This window comes from Coregonus clupeaformis, chromosome 28 (genome assembly GCF_020615455.1).
Source record: "Coregonus clupeaformis isolate EN_2021a chromosome 28, ASM2061545v1, whole genome shotgun sequence".
Classification (NCBI taxonomy): Eukaryota; Metazoa; Chordata; class Actinopteri; order Salmoniformes; family Salmonidae; genus Coregonus; species Coregonus clupeaformis.
The window spans coordinates 17,713,224-17,729,347 of NC_059219.1; the positions used below are offsets into that span (position 1 = coordinate 17,713,224).

Below are 16,124 nucleotides of genomic sequence, written 5' to 3' on the forward strand. Positions count from 1 at the left end.
CAGTAGGATTGTCAAACAGTACTTAGCACCCCTGAACAGTGTCAGCAGTCAATCTCTTCTGTGTTCACAAAACAAAGATCTTGAATTGGTCAGCCACCTTGTTAAAATACTCCAAACCAGGAGGTGGTACTAGCGTTGTTTGGCAGTGCATGTCCCTGTGTGTTGCTTTAGGTTTAGATTGCGCTAATGTTGCTATTTTGTAGAAAGCCTTGTTTATACTAGCCAGATGGCAACAGCTAGATAACTACCTAGCAAGATGACGAAGAAACAATTCAAGTCACTCTCCATAATCCCACACTGCCAGTCCATAGCCAAATGTTTAGCTAGCTAGCTAACGTTAGCATATTCGCAAGCTAACTAAACATAAAGGACACCACTAACTCGGCAGCTAACACAGGCAGTTTTTCATGAAAACTAGCTAATCCATAGTGATGTAATTATAATGTCAATACTAGCCACAGTGGTTTGCTAGCTTGGAGGAAGTATTTCGTTCAGAGATTCAGATTCAGTGTTTAATAGTCACATGTACAGGGTTGCAGGTGTGATTGCAGGGTCCAGTGAAAATCTTAGGCTTCGAGCACCAACATGCAGGACTAAGTGAAATAAAATAATGAAAATGGTAATAAAAAAACAGCAATATAAATAGTACTATATACATAATAACAACTGTGGCAGTGATAAATAAATAAATGTCCATTGGGGTGGAGGCAAAGTAAAGACTGTTGCGGGGGTGACGGGGAATGACCATAGGGGGAGTGTTGTGTGCATTGTGTCTGTGTCAACTTCCACAAGAAATATAAGCCATAAAATAATGAAATATTTACAATCTTCATTATTTCATAGTCCTAGTTAAATTCAATTTTTAAAAAATCATGAGTATTGTATTTATTATTATTTTATTTAAGATTCTCTGTGTGTCCATGATATCACTTTCCACCCTGTTAGTTTGTTGTTCTCCAATTAAGAAAACAACCCCTTCCTACAATGACACCACATTCAGGAAGTGTCATCATTTATTTGGTGTGAAAACAATGGTGCAAAGCTAAATAAATACAAACACTCAGTTGTATCTATTTTTCCATGTTTCATGTTGTTTGTATGTCCCACTCATACACCCTGCTAGGCTAAATTATAGAGAAAATTAACAACATTTAAAAATGTTAAAATATGTTATTGAAGTAAAAATTATGTTCAAGTGTTCACCATTATGCTAGCTCAATATTGCTCACTCGCAGAGCTATGGCTAATTTAGGCTCCACATTTCTTGAGATTGACCAATATGTTTTTCTGAAAGTCAAATATGTTCTTTTTTTGATATAATACAAAAACATTAAAAATATATACGTTCTCCAAAAGTCATGAGGCAGTGACCCAGCTATCATCCCATAGCCTACATTGCATATGAAGTGTGACTGGCTCATCCGTGGATGTAGAAAATGCCCTTTGTTTGAACTTTTTGTGTTGGCTCCCCCACGTGGGGGGTCGTTTCCTCTGATTGGCTCAAAGTCAAGTTGTTGGCGACGATTCTACAAGTAGAAACGGTAGGTTCGTCGTTACGGGGCGGCACGCAGCAGGTACGGCTTTTGTTCTACCACTGTGATAAGTACCTATTGGCAGTGAGATTATAGGTGTGTTTAATGCTTTAAGTATTAAGGTTACTCCCAAAACATTAAAGAATACACTAGGCTATTTAGGCTATATAACACCTCAAATGGCCCCCTTTTCTGGCACACACAATGCAACATGTGATTGATAATAGCTGTAATTAAAATGTGATTGATAGGGTCTCTAATCAATAGGGTTCAAATCCAGGTCGCTTTACAACTCTTGTGAGGTGATAACTGTCTATCTTCAATTGCTGTCATCTGGCTACTGGAAATGTATCAAAAAGGTTTACAACATGTTCATATGATTTGTGAATTTTATTCAACTTTAATATAATGAATTCTACATACAAGTGAGGTCAGTATATATAAAGTAGACATATGCACATGTATCTGTCCAAAACAATTTCACAAACCCATATTCTGTCATTTTTCTGTTACAATCAATAACTAATAGCCACATGAAACAAGTTTGCCCTGCTTTTATATCACAATTACTATAGTTTGTATTAATGACAATTGTACTTCAGTAAAAAAAATGTTTTCAATGAACTCAATTCCTGAATTTGTTTTATAAATGTATTTGTTGTTATGACATTGACTTGTTTACCATTGTGCATATGTTTAAATATGAATTCTGATTGTGAATTCATTCAGGTTCTGGAACACACAGATATTGATCCTCATTTTGATATGTTTTCAATCAAATATACATTACCAGTCAAAAGTTTGGACACACCTACTCATTCAAGTTTATTTTTTATTTTTACTATTTTCTACATTGTAGAATAATAGTGAAGACATCAAAACTATGAAATAACACATATGGAATCATGTAGTAAACAAAAAAGTGTTAAACAAATCAAAATATATTTATATTTCAGATTCTTCAAATAGCCACCCTTTGCCTTGATGACAGCTTTGCACACTCTTGGCATTCTCTCAACCAGCTTCATGAGGTAGTCACCTGGAATGCATTTCAATTAACAGGTGTGCCTTCTTAAATGTTAATTTGTGGAATTTATTTCCTTCTTAATGCGTTTGAGCCAATCAGTTGTGTTGTGACAAGATAGGGGGGTATACAGAAGATAGCCCTATTTGGTAAAAGACCAAGTCCATATTATGGCAAGAACAGCTCAAATAAGCAAAGAGAAATGACAGTCCATCATTACTTTAAGACATGAAGGTCAGTCAATACGGAACATTTCAATAACTTTCTTCAAGTGCAGTCACAAAAACCATCAAGCGCTATGATGAAACTGGCTCTCATGAGGACCGCCACAGGAATGGAAGACCCAGAGTTGTTCTGTGCATACAACTACGGTAAGTAGGATCTACCTCTGCTGCAGAGGATAAGTTCATTAGAGTTAGCAGCCTCAGAAATTGCAGCCCAAATAAATGCTTCACAGAGTTCAAGTAACAGACACATCTCAACATCAACTGTTCAGAGGAGACTGTGTGAATCAGGCCTTCATGGTCGAATTGCTGCAAAGAAACAACTACTAAAGGACACCAATAGGAAGAAGAGATCTGCTTGGGACAAGAAACACAAGCAATGGACATTAGACCGGTGGAAAGTTATCCTTTGGTCTGGAGTCCAAATTTGAGATTTTTGGTTCCAACCACCGTGTCTTTGTGAGACACGGTGTGGGTGAACGGATGATCTCTGCATGTCTAGTTCCCACCATAAAGCATGGAGGAGGCGTGGGGGTGCTTTGTTGGTGACACTGTCTGTGATTTATTTAGAATTCAAAGCACACTTAACCAGCATAGCTACCACAGCATTCTGCAGCGACACGCCATCCCATCTGGTTTGGGCTTAGTGGGACTATTATTTGTTTTTCAACAAGACAATGACCCAACACACCTCCAGGCTGTGTAAGGGCTATTTGACCAAGAAGGAGAATGATGGAGTGCTACATCAGAAGACCTGGCCTCCACAATCCCCCGACCTCAACCCAATTGAGATGGTTTGGGATGAGTCGGACGGCAGAGTGAAGGAAAAGCAGCCAACAAGTGCTCAGCATATGTGGGAACTCCTTCAAGACTGTTGGAAAAGCATTCCAGGTGAAGCTGGTTGAGAGAATGCCAAGAGTGTGCAAAGCTGTCATCAAGGCAAAAGGTGGCTATTTGAAGAATCTAAAATCTAAAATCTAATTTGATTTGTTTAACACTTTTTTGGTTACCGCTTTACGGTGGGAACTAGACATGCAGAGATCATCCGTTCACCCACACCGTGTCTCACAAAGACACAGTGGTTGGATCCAAAAATCTCCAATTTGGACTCCAGACCAAAGGATAACTTTCCACCGGTCTAATGTCCATTGCTTGTGTTTCTTGTCCCAAGCAGATCTCTTCTTCCTATTGGTGTCCTTTAGTAGTTGTTTCTTTGCAGCAATTCGACCATGAAGGCCTGATTCACACAGTCTCCTCTGAACAGTTGATGTTGAGATGTGTCTGTTACTTGAACTCTGTGAAGCATTTATTTGGGCTGCAATTTCTGAGGCTGCTAACTCTAATGAACTTATCCTCTGCAGCAGAGGTAGATCCTACTTACCGTAGTTGTATGCACAGAACAACTCTGGGTCTTCCATTCCTGTGGCGGTCCTCATGAGAGCCAGTTTCATCATAGCGCTTGATGGTTTTTGTGACTGCACTTGAAGAAAGTTATTGAAATGTTCCGTATTGACTGACCTTCATGTCTTAAAGTAATGATGGACTGTCATTTCTCTTTGCTTATTTGAGCTGTTCTTGCCATAATATGGACTTGGTCTTTTACCAAATAGGGCTATCTTCTGTATACCCCCCTATCTTGTCACAACACAACTGATTGGCTCAAACGCATTAAGAAGGAAATACATTCCACAAATTAACTTTTAAGAAGGCACACCTGTTAATTGAAATGCATTCCAGGTGACTACCTCATGAAGCTGGTTGATAGAATGCCAAGAGTGTGCAAAGCTGTCATCAAGGCAAAGGGTGGCTATTTGAAGAATCTGAAATATAAATATATTTTGATTTGTTTAACACTTTTTTGTTTACTACATGATTCCATATGTGTTATTTCATAGTTTTGATGTCTTCACTATTATTCTACAATGTAGAAAATAGTAAAAATAAAAGAAAAACCCTTGAATGTGTAGGTGTAGGTGTGTCCAAACTTTTGACTGGTACTGTATTTATAACCATTCTTTGCATACCGTACATGCTCTACACACCAAATGATCAAGTCAAGATTAAAATTGGCTCGAAATAAAAAGGCACCATATACTTTGAAAAGAAAAGTTCCATTCACACTTGTTAGCTGTTTTAATCTGTTTAATTTTCTCTTTCATAAAGTCAATGAGCTGTAAACGTGTGGACACGATCTGAAATCAAACACATTAATGATGCAATGATTGTTTTGAGGAGAGGGTGTGGTATGTGTTAATTCTGTATGTGTGTCACATGGTTAAGGCAATTAGGCCAGGGGTGGGGGGAAATGTGTTGTAAATGACCTCCTTGAGAGATGAAAACATATTGACTTCAAATGAAACACCACACCCCACTATTCCACCTTCCTCTTTGGAGTTTGGTATAAAAACAGCACTGCTGATCTCCAGTGTTAGAGCATCAGAGTTCTCTAGCAATAAACATTTCTTAGATCCACAAGTTCTTCAGTCACAGAGACTGAGGACTAGACCAAGACTAGAGCAACCAAACACAGAGCTAAACAACAGAGAAATGTTGATGGACTGCAACATCGGTGAGGACAAAATCAATGGATTTTGGGCTTCTGGATTTTGCCTTTTTTAAAATATATTTTTTACTTTTAAGATCACAGTTGTGCTGTTTTTACTTACATTCTCTAGTATATTTATATAGTCTAGTTACATGCAACAAGGCAAACCTGATTGTATCTATGTGGTTGGTAAGACTTTATTTGGATAGTCCATCTGTAGATGCTCTACAGACCATCTACAGACTATCAGTAACATTTCAACTAACTATCTACTAACCCTAACCCTAGCCCTAACCTTAACCCTTATCCTAACCCTAAACTTAACCCTTACCCTAACCCTTATTCTAAACCTAACCCTAATCGTAACCTTAGCAAGCAGTTGCTTATCAATAGATAGTTTGTTCATAGTATGACATAGTATTCGGACTATCCAAGTGTTTGTGTTTCTGTCTATTCGTAGTATTACATACTTAACATGTGCACTGTCCTCAGTGAATTGTATGTATTTACTGTATTAACTGTCTCGACATGTTGTTTGATACTTTACACTGTTTGTCTTATATACTTGTGATTCATTCGTCCTTTACCTTTTGTGTGTGTGTTTGTTTGTTTTGTTTGTTATCTCTTTGTATTGTTTGAAGTGTGCGTCTATTACCAGTAGGAGATGGTTGGGCAGTGAGGAAGAGGATATTTCCCTCCCTCATGCACTTCCCTTTGTCCCATTGCCATTGGCTCCTGCCTTGATGTAATCATTGGGATGCCAGAGGTATTTAGAGCTGTAGTGGCCATTTCGTTCTATTATTCAAAATACAATATCTAAGTCAATGTGAGTAACATTGGTGCTGTTCTGCAGGTCAAGACAACTTCGCACAGATGGGTGCTAGGACCATGGGACGCAGGAAGAGAACTAGCTTCACCAAAGAGTACCTGGAGCTTCTGCGGGTGGCTTTTGATGTTGATCCCTACCCAAGCATTGCCGTGAGGGAGCGCCTATCCCAGGCCACTGGCCTACCAGAATCCCGCATTCAGGTAAGTGGTTGCACACACGCACGCACACACACACACACACACACACACACCTTTCCTATTCAATTACATTGTAAAAAGCACATTCTCATATAGCTATCCCTATCTGTTGCAGGTGTGGTTTCAGAACAGGAGAGCCAGAACCCTGAAGCACAGGGGCCACAGACTCTCCCCGCAGCCAGAGTCAGCTCACCTTATCCCCAGTCCCTTTCTACCTACACAACCTTTCTCCACACTCCTCCATGGGATCAAAGATGTGACCCGCCAGGTTGACATAGAGAAAGTCTCTCATTACCAGCCGCTGAGCCACAGCCAGATGCATGAGGAGGGAGAGGAGGACTGCTTCTACGGTCCCTCATCTTGTCCCCCCTCTTTCCCGCGCTCTCCGGGGGATGCCGGATACAGCAGTCCCTCATTCAGTGTGGGAGTGAGACACAGGCTCCTGGGCACTAGCTCTCCAGGTGCTTTGCCAGAAGCTCAATGGTGGAACGTTGCCCAGGAGTTCACATTCTGCTCCCAGGGCGAGGGCCAGGCCTTCCGCTACTCACCTCCGTCTGGACTTCTTCATCCCCAGCATGCCCACGGTGGACTCCAGTCCGTTCATGCCAACAGCACCTTCGACCCGTTCTCCGTTTGCCCTGCCACACCGGACTCAGCCTGCTGGGACATAGGACTTGAGAATCCCTCACCCACAGACCAGGGTTTCCTGTATAGGGAAGTCTCAGATGAGTACTCAAGTCCCTCAGGGCTCTTTGATGCTATGCAAGAAGCCCCACTACCTGAACTATCTTCCCAGTGTGTGGAAGACATCTTTGGGCAGATGTAGACGGAGTAGAGTTCAGTGGCAGGACCAATAAACACCCCTGCCATTTTCTAAGTCTTCAATGGCGAGGGTTGCCAACACTCCAGGTTTGGGCTGGAGTATCACAGGATAGGTCTAGCTCTTGTGAGAATTAGTGCTATTCTGGGACTGTTTAAATTGAACAAATAACGAAAATTGTAATTATGTCGATGGACTTATAATCAATCCCAGAATGAGTTCGGCAACATTAAGGCAGACCTGAATGTATTCGCCATGTACAATAGGACTGTTACAGTAATAGCTGCTGTGCTGTTATGTAGGGAGGTAAGTTACTACTATAATATAGGCTTAATCTATATATATATATATATATATATATATATATGTATTTAACCAGGCGAGTCAGTTAAGAAAAACATATATTTATTGGCTATACATGGTCTATAATATAAGTAGAATAATACATTGACAATTTATTTTACATATTCTATCACTATTTATTGTATTTATTCAAAATAAACACCTACTTTATGTGAACTGCTGTTTTGATAATTGATTCTCTAATAATTGACAATGAAATAGAACAACCATACCATACCCGCAGTAATTTGAGTCAAATGTGCGGTAAGTAGCATGTGACTCCCATCTAATTTAGGAGAAAGCTTTTAAATCAGTCTTCCTTTGTCATTGATAGTTTTGACAGATATATTTGTGCAGCGATTAGACTACAGCGGAACGTTTTTGTAGGCGGAACGTTTAAATTGGTGTGATGTTTCCTATACTACTGGAAATACAGATGGCTGTCACTTCCGGATTTGCATTACACACGTGAGAAAGTTGGAAACACGTTTGTTTTGCAACTATTGTATTTATCCAGATGAAGTAAACAAATGCACTTCATTAACTGACTGGAAATCAAGTCGTTGGAAGTAGCTATCTCACAGGTAATGTGGCTTTATTTCTCCCTGCTTTCATACGTTGCAATTAGCTTTGCCAAGTACCTCAACCAGAAACCTGGTCTCAGAGCAATTCGTATTATTCTGTATGTAAATGCGACACACTCCATGTATACTGAACAAAAATATAAATTCAACATGCAACAATTTCAACGATTTTACTGAGTTACAGTTCATATAAGAAAATCAGTCAATTTAAATAATTTAATTAGGCCCTAATCTATGGATTTCAAATTACTGGGCAGGGGCTCAGCCATGGGTGGGCATAGGCCCACCCACTTGGAAGCCAGGGCCACCCACTGGGGTGGCCGAGCCAATCAGAATGAGTTTTTCCCCACAAAAGGGCTTTATTACAGACATATACTCCTCAGTTTCATCAGCTGTCCTGGTGGCTGGGCTCAGACGATCCTGCAGGTGAAGAAGCTGCATGTGGAGGTCCTGGGCTGGCGTGGTTACACGTGGTCTGCGTTTGTGAGGCCCCGGTTGGATGTACTGCCAAATTCTCTAAAACAATGTTGGAGGCGGGTTATGGTAGAGAAATTAACATTAAATTATCTGGCAACAGCTCTGGTGGACATTGCTGCAGTCAGCATGCCAATTGTGGCATTGTGCTATGTGACAAAACTGCACATTTTAGTGGCCTTTTATTTACTCCAGCACAAGGTGTAATGATCATGCTGTTTAATCAGCTTCTTGATATGCCACATCTGTCAGGTGGATGGATTATCTTGGCAAAGGAGAAATGCTCACTAACAGGGATGCGAACAAATTTGTGCACACAATTTGAGAGAAATACGATTTTTGTGTGTATGGAACATTTCTGGGTTCTTTTATTTCAGTTCATGAAACGTGACCAACACTTAACATGTTGCATTTATTTTTTTGTTCAGTATATATGTTACGTTTCATATGTATTAATTTGTGGATGTCCATCATCCATTTCGGATGACAATTACGAATTACAATTCGTATTATATCTTAGGAATTTGCTAAACTTACAACATTCTAGGCTAGGGGTTAAGGTGAGGATAACATGCTAAATAGTTGCAAAGTAGCTAAGAAGTAGTAACTAGTTGAAAAGTTGCTAAAATGCTAAAGTTGTCCATGATGAGATTGGTATCTATGGGAGAGCCATCCCTTAAGTAGACTGGAACTGTGCCCATTTTTTTCAATGGTAAACTGCCTGAGTAAAACATCTTAATTTATCCACCAGTAGCCCACCGGCCGGCAGATGGAGCTATTATTCCTTTTAGGTTGTTTGTCAACTGCGTCCAACTGGAATCTATGCAGTCGGCTATACACTTGTCGTATCCCCTGTTCACCGGCTTGTACATAAAACATCCTCCATTCAGGCTGCAAGGGCATTGATTTCCTCCTTGCCTAGCTTTACAGGCGAGCCTGTAAACATATACGTGCTGTAAAAAACAAACATTTCCACCACCATGCTAGTGGCTAATGCTACTTCCTGATTTGGAAAAGTCTTGCGTGTTTTGTTTACATTTGGAAAGTTTACTGACATTTGCTATTTCCATCAGGCCTTTCATGACATTTTTTTAAAATCCTACATGTACATTTATCCTAAATGCGCATAAAAGGTTGGATGGAAACCTGGTTAGTGGCATATCCCATCCCTGCATTGAGGTATGTTTTCCAACCCATATCTCTCGCCGGCTCTGTGGTGTCTTAATCTAACCATGATGGCGTTCCGACTCCAGTGCAACTCAGTGTAAACAAGTTGGAATCTGCTGGCTAAGTCGGCTGCATAGATTCCAGTTGGACGCAGTTGAGAAATGACGTAACATTTTGAAATGAACCTCCGACTCCTTTGAGTTGCTATGCGTCAATACTTAAAAAATTTACATTCTTAAACCATTACCGTGTACCTATGTTTGTCCTCTGTTGCGTGCCTTTCTTAGTTTGCTGAAATCCATACATTTTTATAAAACGTTAATCAAATACAACCACCAACTTTTTCCTTGTTAAGATTCAATTGGCACATGTGCATTCACACTGAGTTGCCTTCTTAGAGCAACGGCAATGAGGAAACAGTAAGTGGTTGTATTTGATTAACGTTTTATTTAAATGTTTTGTTTTAAGCAAACAAAGAAAAGCACGCAACAGAGGACGCACATAGGTTCATTAAAAAAACTATAGTCTGCTCTCAACTACTTGAAGGAGTTGAGGTACTTGGCATCAATTGGCTACAATTTGTACGCCAGATTATGTGATATCTTAATAATACGTTTCCATTACTGGGCGTTACAGGTTAGCTTATACAAAACGTTGCCATAGTCAGATTTTTCTTAACAATACTTTTTTTTACCGAATCGAGAATGAAGAAAGTATCCTAGAAAGTCTGTGTTCAGTTGCAGGTGGTTCTCCAAAAACCAGAGACTATTCAGAAAGATATTAAATCCACGTTTGCACCGAGTAAGGAGTTTCCTCGCCATTTTAGCTGCCAGACATCTTGCATTTCCCAACATCTTTGCAGGAACTAGTCATTTCTATGTCCTGCGGCCACTTGTAGAAGTAGATGGCAGCGCATCACACATTGCGACCAAAACAAAGATGTACACACATGCAAGAGGCATTTCTCACTCGATACAAAACATGGATGTAATATCTTTCTGAATATTCTCTGGTTTTTGGAGAACCACCTGCAACCGGAAGAAAGAAAGTATCGCCAAGAACAGGTAAGTTGAAAAATCTATGGCTTTTGTCTAAGCTAACCTGTAATGGAAACGTATTATTAAGTTATATCGCGCTATCTGGCGTACAAACTGTAGCTTACATTGCAATGAGCTCCAAGCTAAATCTGTTTGCATGGTAGCTAGCTAGACATGCAGTTAGTGTAATAACAGTCAGGTTTTCTTTAAGAATTACAAAAAGAGACTCATCAACACTTGTTGATGAGTAAATGTCGTAATACAAACATGAAGACGACTGACGTAATGGTCGACAAATGAGGCAAACAATTTATGATAATGTGGTTAGTTGATTGAAAGTAGTGGTGCTCCCAAAACACCCACTAGCTATTAGGGCCGGGACGATATCAGTATCTCGATCTTTTTTCAATGTCAAAAATGAAAATGCAAAGCAAATAACTCTTTGGTCCTTGAAAAACCTGCTGTATGTAAAATAGTGTGCTATAGCTTGGAAAATAAATAAATATGACTCTGGATGACAACATAATGATGTTTGTTTCCAATATTAGGACTGTTTTCCTAAAGAAGTTAAATCCGTTTTGTTTCTTGCTACGATACTAACGAGTATCTCTATACTGGTATCGTCCCGGCCCTACTAGCTATGATGCTATCTGTGGAAAATGCTTGTACAATGTGTAGGAACATTGTGTAGCATAGACCAAGTTGCTGCAGTGACTTTTATATTGTCAGACAAAACCATCACCTCTTACTAATATTTATTTCAGTAGTTGTTGTTACTAGCAAATGTACTGCAACCATTATGGGCAAGTTTCTTGAGAGACTAGCTAGTTCACTCGCATACAGGGAGGTAGTTGGAATTATTGCTATTATTGTTACATGAAGCACCTAATTAAGTGGGGTGTGCATTAGACAAAGCTACATTTGATCCTTCAAGCTTCAGTTTCTGACGTGTGTGTGTGATTGTCAGATAGGAGAAGATGGAGGGGAAGGAGCCAAAGAAGGAACAGAAGCGGCACCAGCAGAAGCACAGCGGGCCCAAGGCAGAGAGGAAGAAGAGCAGGAAGCAGCTGGGAACCCCAGCCGGAGATGACGAACGCAAGAGGAACCCCAAAGCGTTTGCTGTCCAGTCAGCAGTGCGCATGGCCAAAACCTTCCACAGGTCAGCAGCATTCGTATACATGCCCCATTATACTACACTACATGAAAAATCATCCCACCATAAACTTTAATGTTTGCGTTTTTAGCATTGATTTAGTTTTGTTTCACAAGGTTTACATAGTATTTTGTTGTGTTTTTTAGTTACTGTGACACTAATCTGTGGTTTTACAAGTTCGTAGAAACAACCTTAGGACTGAATGCTGTTAATGTATCTTGAGTGTTTCAGACAGACAGACATTGAGATTTAGAAAAGCAGTGTAGAGGAGGAAGCATAACAAGTGCAGACAGACACAGTTCAACATTGTAGGAAGCTATAAACACTGTTCTTTCCCCTTCTCCCAGAGCCCAGGACCTAAAGGCCAAGAAACATCACATACCCCTGGTGGACCGCACCCCTCTGGAGCCTCCCCCGATAGTGGTGGTGGTGGTAGGACCCCCCAAGGTGGGCAAGAGCACCCTCATCCGCTGCCTGATCAAAAACTTCACGCGGCAGAAACTAGGGGACATTTGCGGGCCTGTGACCATAGTCTCTGGTGAGTTGAGCTTGGGTCGTATTCATTAGCGCACACCATAGCAAAGCATTTTGCAACAGAAAGCACTTCTTCTTGGACAAGTTAAGGTAGTCCCTCCCCGTTTTGTCACGTTTGCTTCTGTTTAGTTCCTAGTGAATACCACCCTGCATGACCACAGGGCTGTAATTTAATGTGTTGTTTTCCTTGTATGCTAACGCCGCCCCACCACAATCTTAATTTCTTAATTTTCCTTTCAGGAAAGAAGAGACGTCTTACCTTTGTCGAGTGTAGCAATGACATCAATACAATGATTGACTTGGCAAAGGTTGCTGACCTGGTAAGTTAAAGCCAAAATGTCCGAATTTTAAAGTAATAAAAACTAGATAGAAATGTACTTACATTTTAGTCATTTAGCAGACGCTCTTATCCAGAGTGACTTTCAGTTTAGTGAGTGCATACATTTTTCATACTGGCCCCCTGTGGGAAACGAACCCACAACCCTGACGTTGCAAGCGCCATGCTCTACCAACTGAGCTACAGGAGGCCCACCATAAACTTTATTTTTTTAATTTTTTTTTACTTCTTATGATATTGGAGTAATGTCTGTTTTGATGCCTTATTGTTGACTTTTTAGTATATTTTATCACACTACAAAAATGCAGTGTTGGCATAAACACTATGGATGTGTCCCAAATGACATCCTATTCCCTATGTAGTACATTACTTTTGACCAGGGCCCATAGGGCTCTGGTCAAAAGTAGTGCCATATATAGCGAGTAGGGTGCCATTTGAGATGCACATATCTGTGACAATTGAATTGAATCCAGATTTCCCTACCAGACAATAAAAATAGACCTGACTTGATGATATCAGTGAGATAAAGACTGACGTCCCTGTGGTCCACCAGGTGCTGATGCTCATTGACGCCAGCTTCGGCTTTGAGATGGAGACCTTTGAGTTTCTCAACATCTGCCAGGTGCACGGCTTCCCGCGCATCATGGGCGTGCTCACCCACCTGGACTCGTTCCGCAATAACAAGGCCCTGCGCAAGACCAAGAAGCGGCTCAAACACCGCTTCTGGACCGAGGTCTACCAGGTAAGCACCGAATTAGAATGAGAGACTTTATCTTTGGCTTCACACCATAAATAGTATTAGCAATTGTGTGTGTGTATATAAGGGTGAGTGAGTCAGTGCAAATAGTCTCTTAAAATGCAGCTGTGAAAAGAGTCAGTGCAAATATTTTCTTAAGGTGCAGGTGAGTACAGGTAGACGGGTCTGTGCAGGTGGACAGCTTAGGGTTAGCTGCTCAACAGTCTTATGGACTGGAGGTAGAAGCTGTCTCGGAACCTGTTCGTCCGAGACCTGATGCTCAGGTACCGCCTGCCGGACGGTAGCAGAGCGAGCAGTCCATGGCTGGGGTGGCTGGAATCCTTGGCGATCTTCCGGGCTTCCTCAGAGACCGCCTGGTGTAGATGTCCTTCTACCTGCATGACTGGGCAGTCTTCACCACCCTCTGTAGAGTCTTGCGGTTCAGGCCTGGTAGTTGCCGTACCAGGCGGTGATGCAGCCAGACAGAATGCTCTCAATGGTGCACCTGTAAAGGTCCCTGAGGATCTGAGGGGCCATGCCAAACCTCTTCAGCAGTCCTGTATTCTACGATCACCTCCTTGGTTTTGCTGAGGTTGAGGGAGAGATTATTGTCCTGGCACCACTCTGCCAGGGCTCTAACCTCCCTGTAGGCTTTCTCGTCGTTGTCGGTGATCAGGCCTATCACCGTCGCGTCGTCAGCAAACTTGATGATGGAGTTGGTTTGACTTTTTTTTTTTTTTTGCGAAGTGTTTTTATTTGTTTTCACAAAGATATTCAAACTGTACAAAGCATGGATAATACCAAAAGTAACAACAACTGAACACCATACTGTAACTACCCATATACGATCTATAGCTAGCACATTTCATATTTCATTGTCTTATTCTTTCTTGGCAAGAGCTGAGATATTTCTGATGTGCTAGATAAACCTTGGAGGTAAATTAGCAGAGTTGGCCAGTCTGTGCCAACCCTGCACATCCCCTTCATACATCCTGAAACTCAGCGTTTTTCTCTTGTGCTATGGAAGTGACAAGTTGACTTGTGATTTTCTTAGGTTTGTCTTGAGAAGACGTTTAACGTGTACACAATCTGTCAGAGCTTGCATGTTGTGAATGTGTACAATATAGTTATAAAGGTCATCACAATCTCATCAACATGGCATATGGTGTTTCTCTGAACCTAATCCACCACAAGTCCCTTTCCTGAAGAGTGTTCCACATTCCCTCTTTGTTTCCCCCAGGGTGCCAAACTCTTCTACCTGTCCGGTATGGTGTACGGAGAGTACCAGATCCAGGAGGTCAAGAACCTGGGCCGCTTCATCTCGGTCATGAAGTTCCGCCCGCTGGTGTGGCAGCAATCTCATCCCTACGTCGTGGCCGACCGGTGAGTGTCCAGACCTCTTAGAGCGATGTGTTTGTAATGGAACGTACAATATGTAGCCAGGACTGATTCAGCGTAGGGAAAGTGACTACCAGGGAGAAGCAGTACCCCGACCTCGATGCTCGGCTTTGAGTGCCCAGACTATTGTATTCTTACCTGTCTGGCTTTTGGGCAAATGATGTGTTCTGTATGTTGCTATGCTTGTTCTGTGAATGCTATGATGCAGTTGAATGGTGGCATGTATGGTTATTGTGTGTGTAATTGTGCACACTTGCATGCCTGCGAGCAATGGATCCCAGCACCCTGCTTGCATTTTCACTCCCTGTTAATTAGTTTTTTGTTTAACTGATCCCCTTCACTGTTCCTCAATCACACTCGCCATCTACACAGCATGGAGGATTTGACGGACCCCGAGATGGTGAGGGTGGACCCCAAGTGTGATCGTACTGTATCTCTCTATGGCTACCTGAGGGGGACATACTTGAAGAATAAAGGCCAGGTCCATATCCCTGGTAAGTACGCTCATTGGGTTAAGAGTAAATAAGAATCTGAGCCCTTTTGAGGAACATTGACTTCTAGAGAAGAGATTAATTGAATACTGTATCAGTACTCGCAAAGCTAGTACATATTGACTTGCACTATTCACATTCACCAATTCATTTAGCAAATAAACATAGCATGTGGTTACTGCAGTGGTGTATTTGGGCAATGTTTCACTCCTACACACCTCTGAACAGAGATTTTATCTCAATTGTACAAAGGTGGGGTTTTGAAAACATTGATTCGGAAAGCTGTATTGTCCTAACATTGGGCAATTTGGTTTGAAACCAAACACATGGTGGCACCCTCTGCAGGTGTGGGGGACTTTGCGGTGGCAGACGTCAGCTTCCTGCCAGACCCCTGCGGTCTGCCTGAGGCGCAGAAGAAGAGGGCGCTGAACGAGAAGGAGCGGCTGCTCTACGCTCCCATGGCGGGGGTCGGGGGGGTCGTGTACGATAAGGACGCAGTCTACATCGACCTGCCTGGCGGCCACGTCAATCAGGAACAGGTCAGTTCCATCCCCTGGGCCATGTTCAGTAAGACACAGAAAAGGAAAATGCTTTGAAACATTTAACAAAACAAAAAAAAACTATCTATTTTTATTGGTCAAAGTCAGGTAGTTCAATACATATGATGGATGTGATATGGAAGTGCTCCTGAATGTAATTG

At 41.5% G+C, this 16,124-nt stretch overlaps 2 protein-coding genes across 3 annotated transcripts in view; both read left to right on the top strand.

The window, feature by feature from the left end:
- The first annotated feature begins 5,993 nt into the window (after positions 1 to 5,993).
- LOC123482096 (paired box protein Pax-7-like) lies at positions 5,994 to 7,486 on the top strand. The gene is made up of 3 exons (XM_045208397.1): positions 5,994 to 6,091; positions 6,179 to 6,354; positions 6,467 to 7,486. Exons 2-3 carry the CDS (start codon positions 6,199 to 6,201, stop codon positions 7,175 to 7,177), a joined length of 867 nt encoding a protein of 288 aa, XP_045064332.1. The 5' UTR covers positions 5,994 to 6,091; positions 6,179 to 6,198; the 3' UTR covers positions 7,178 to 7,486.
- Positions 7,487 to 7,937: 451 nt separating this feature from the next.
- LOC121566480 (ribosome biogenesis protein BMS1 homolog) overlaps positions 7,938 to 16,124 on the top strand; it is a 35,965-nt gene continuing 27,778 nt past the window's right edge. The window contains exons 1-8 of one of the 2 annotated variants that reach the window (XM_045208664.1): positions 7,938 to 8,097; positions 11,743 to 11,934; positions 12,276 to 12,466; positions 12,703 to 12,782; positions 13,353 to 13,541; positions 14,776 to 14,918; positions 15,306 to 15,427; positions 15,770 to 15,963. In XM_045208664.1, coding sequence (XP_045064599.1) covers positions 11,753 to 11,934; positions 12,276 to 12,466; positions 12,703 to 12,782; positions 13,353 to 13,541; positions 14,776 to 14,918; positions 15,306 to 15,427; positions 15,770 to 15,963 — 1,101 coding nt within the window. In that variant the 5' untranslated portion in view covers positions 7,938 to 8,097; positions 11,743 to 11,752. Of the gene's footprint in view, positions 8,098 to 10,480; positions 10,803 to 11,742; positions 11,935 to 12,275; positions 12,467 to 12,702; positions 12,783 to 13,352; positions 13,542 to 14,775; positions 14,919 to 15,305; positions 15,428 to 15,769; positions 15,964 to 16,124 lie in introns of those variants that run through there. The other variant, XM_045208663.1, reaches the window with a different exon arrangement.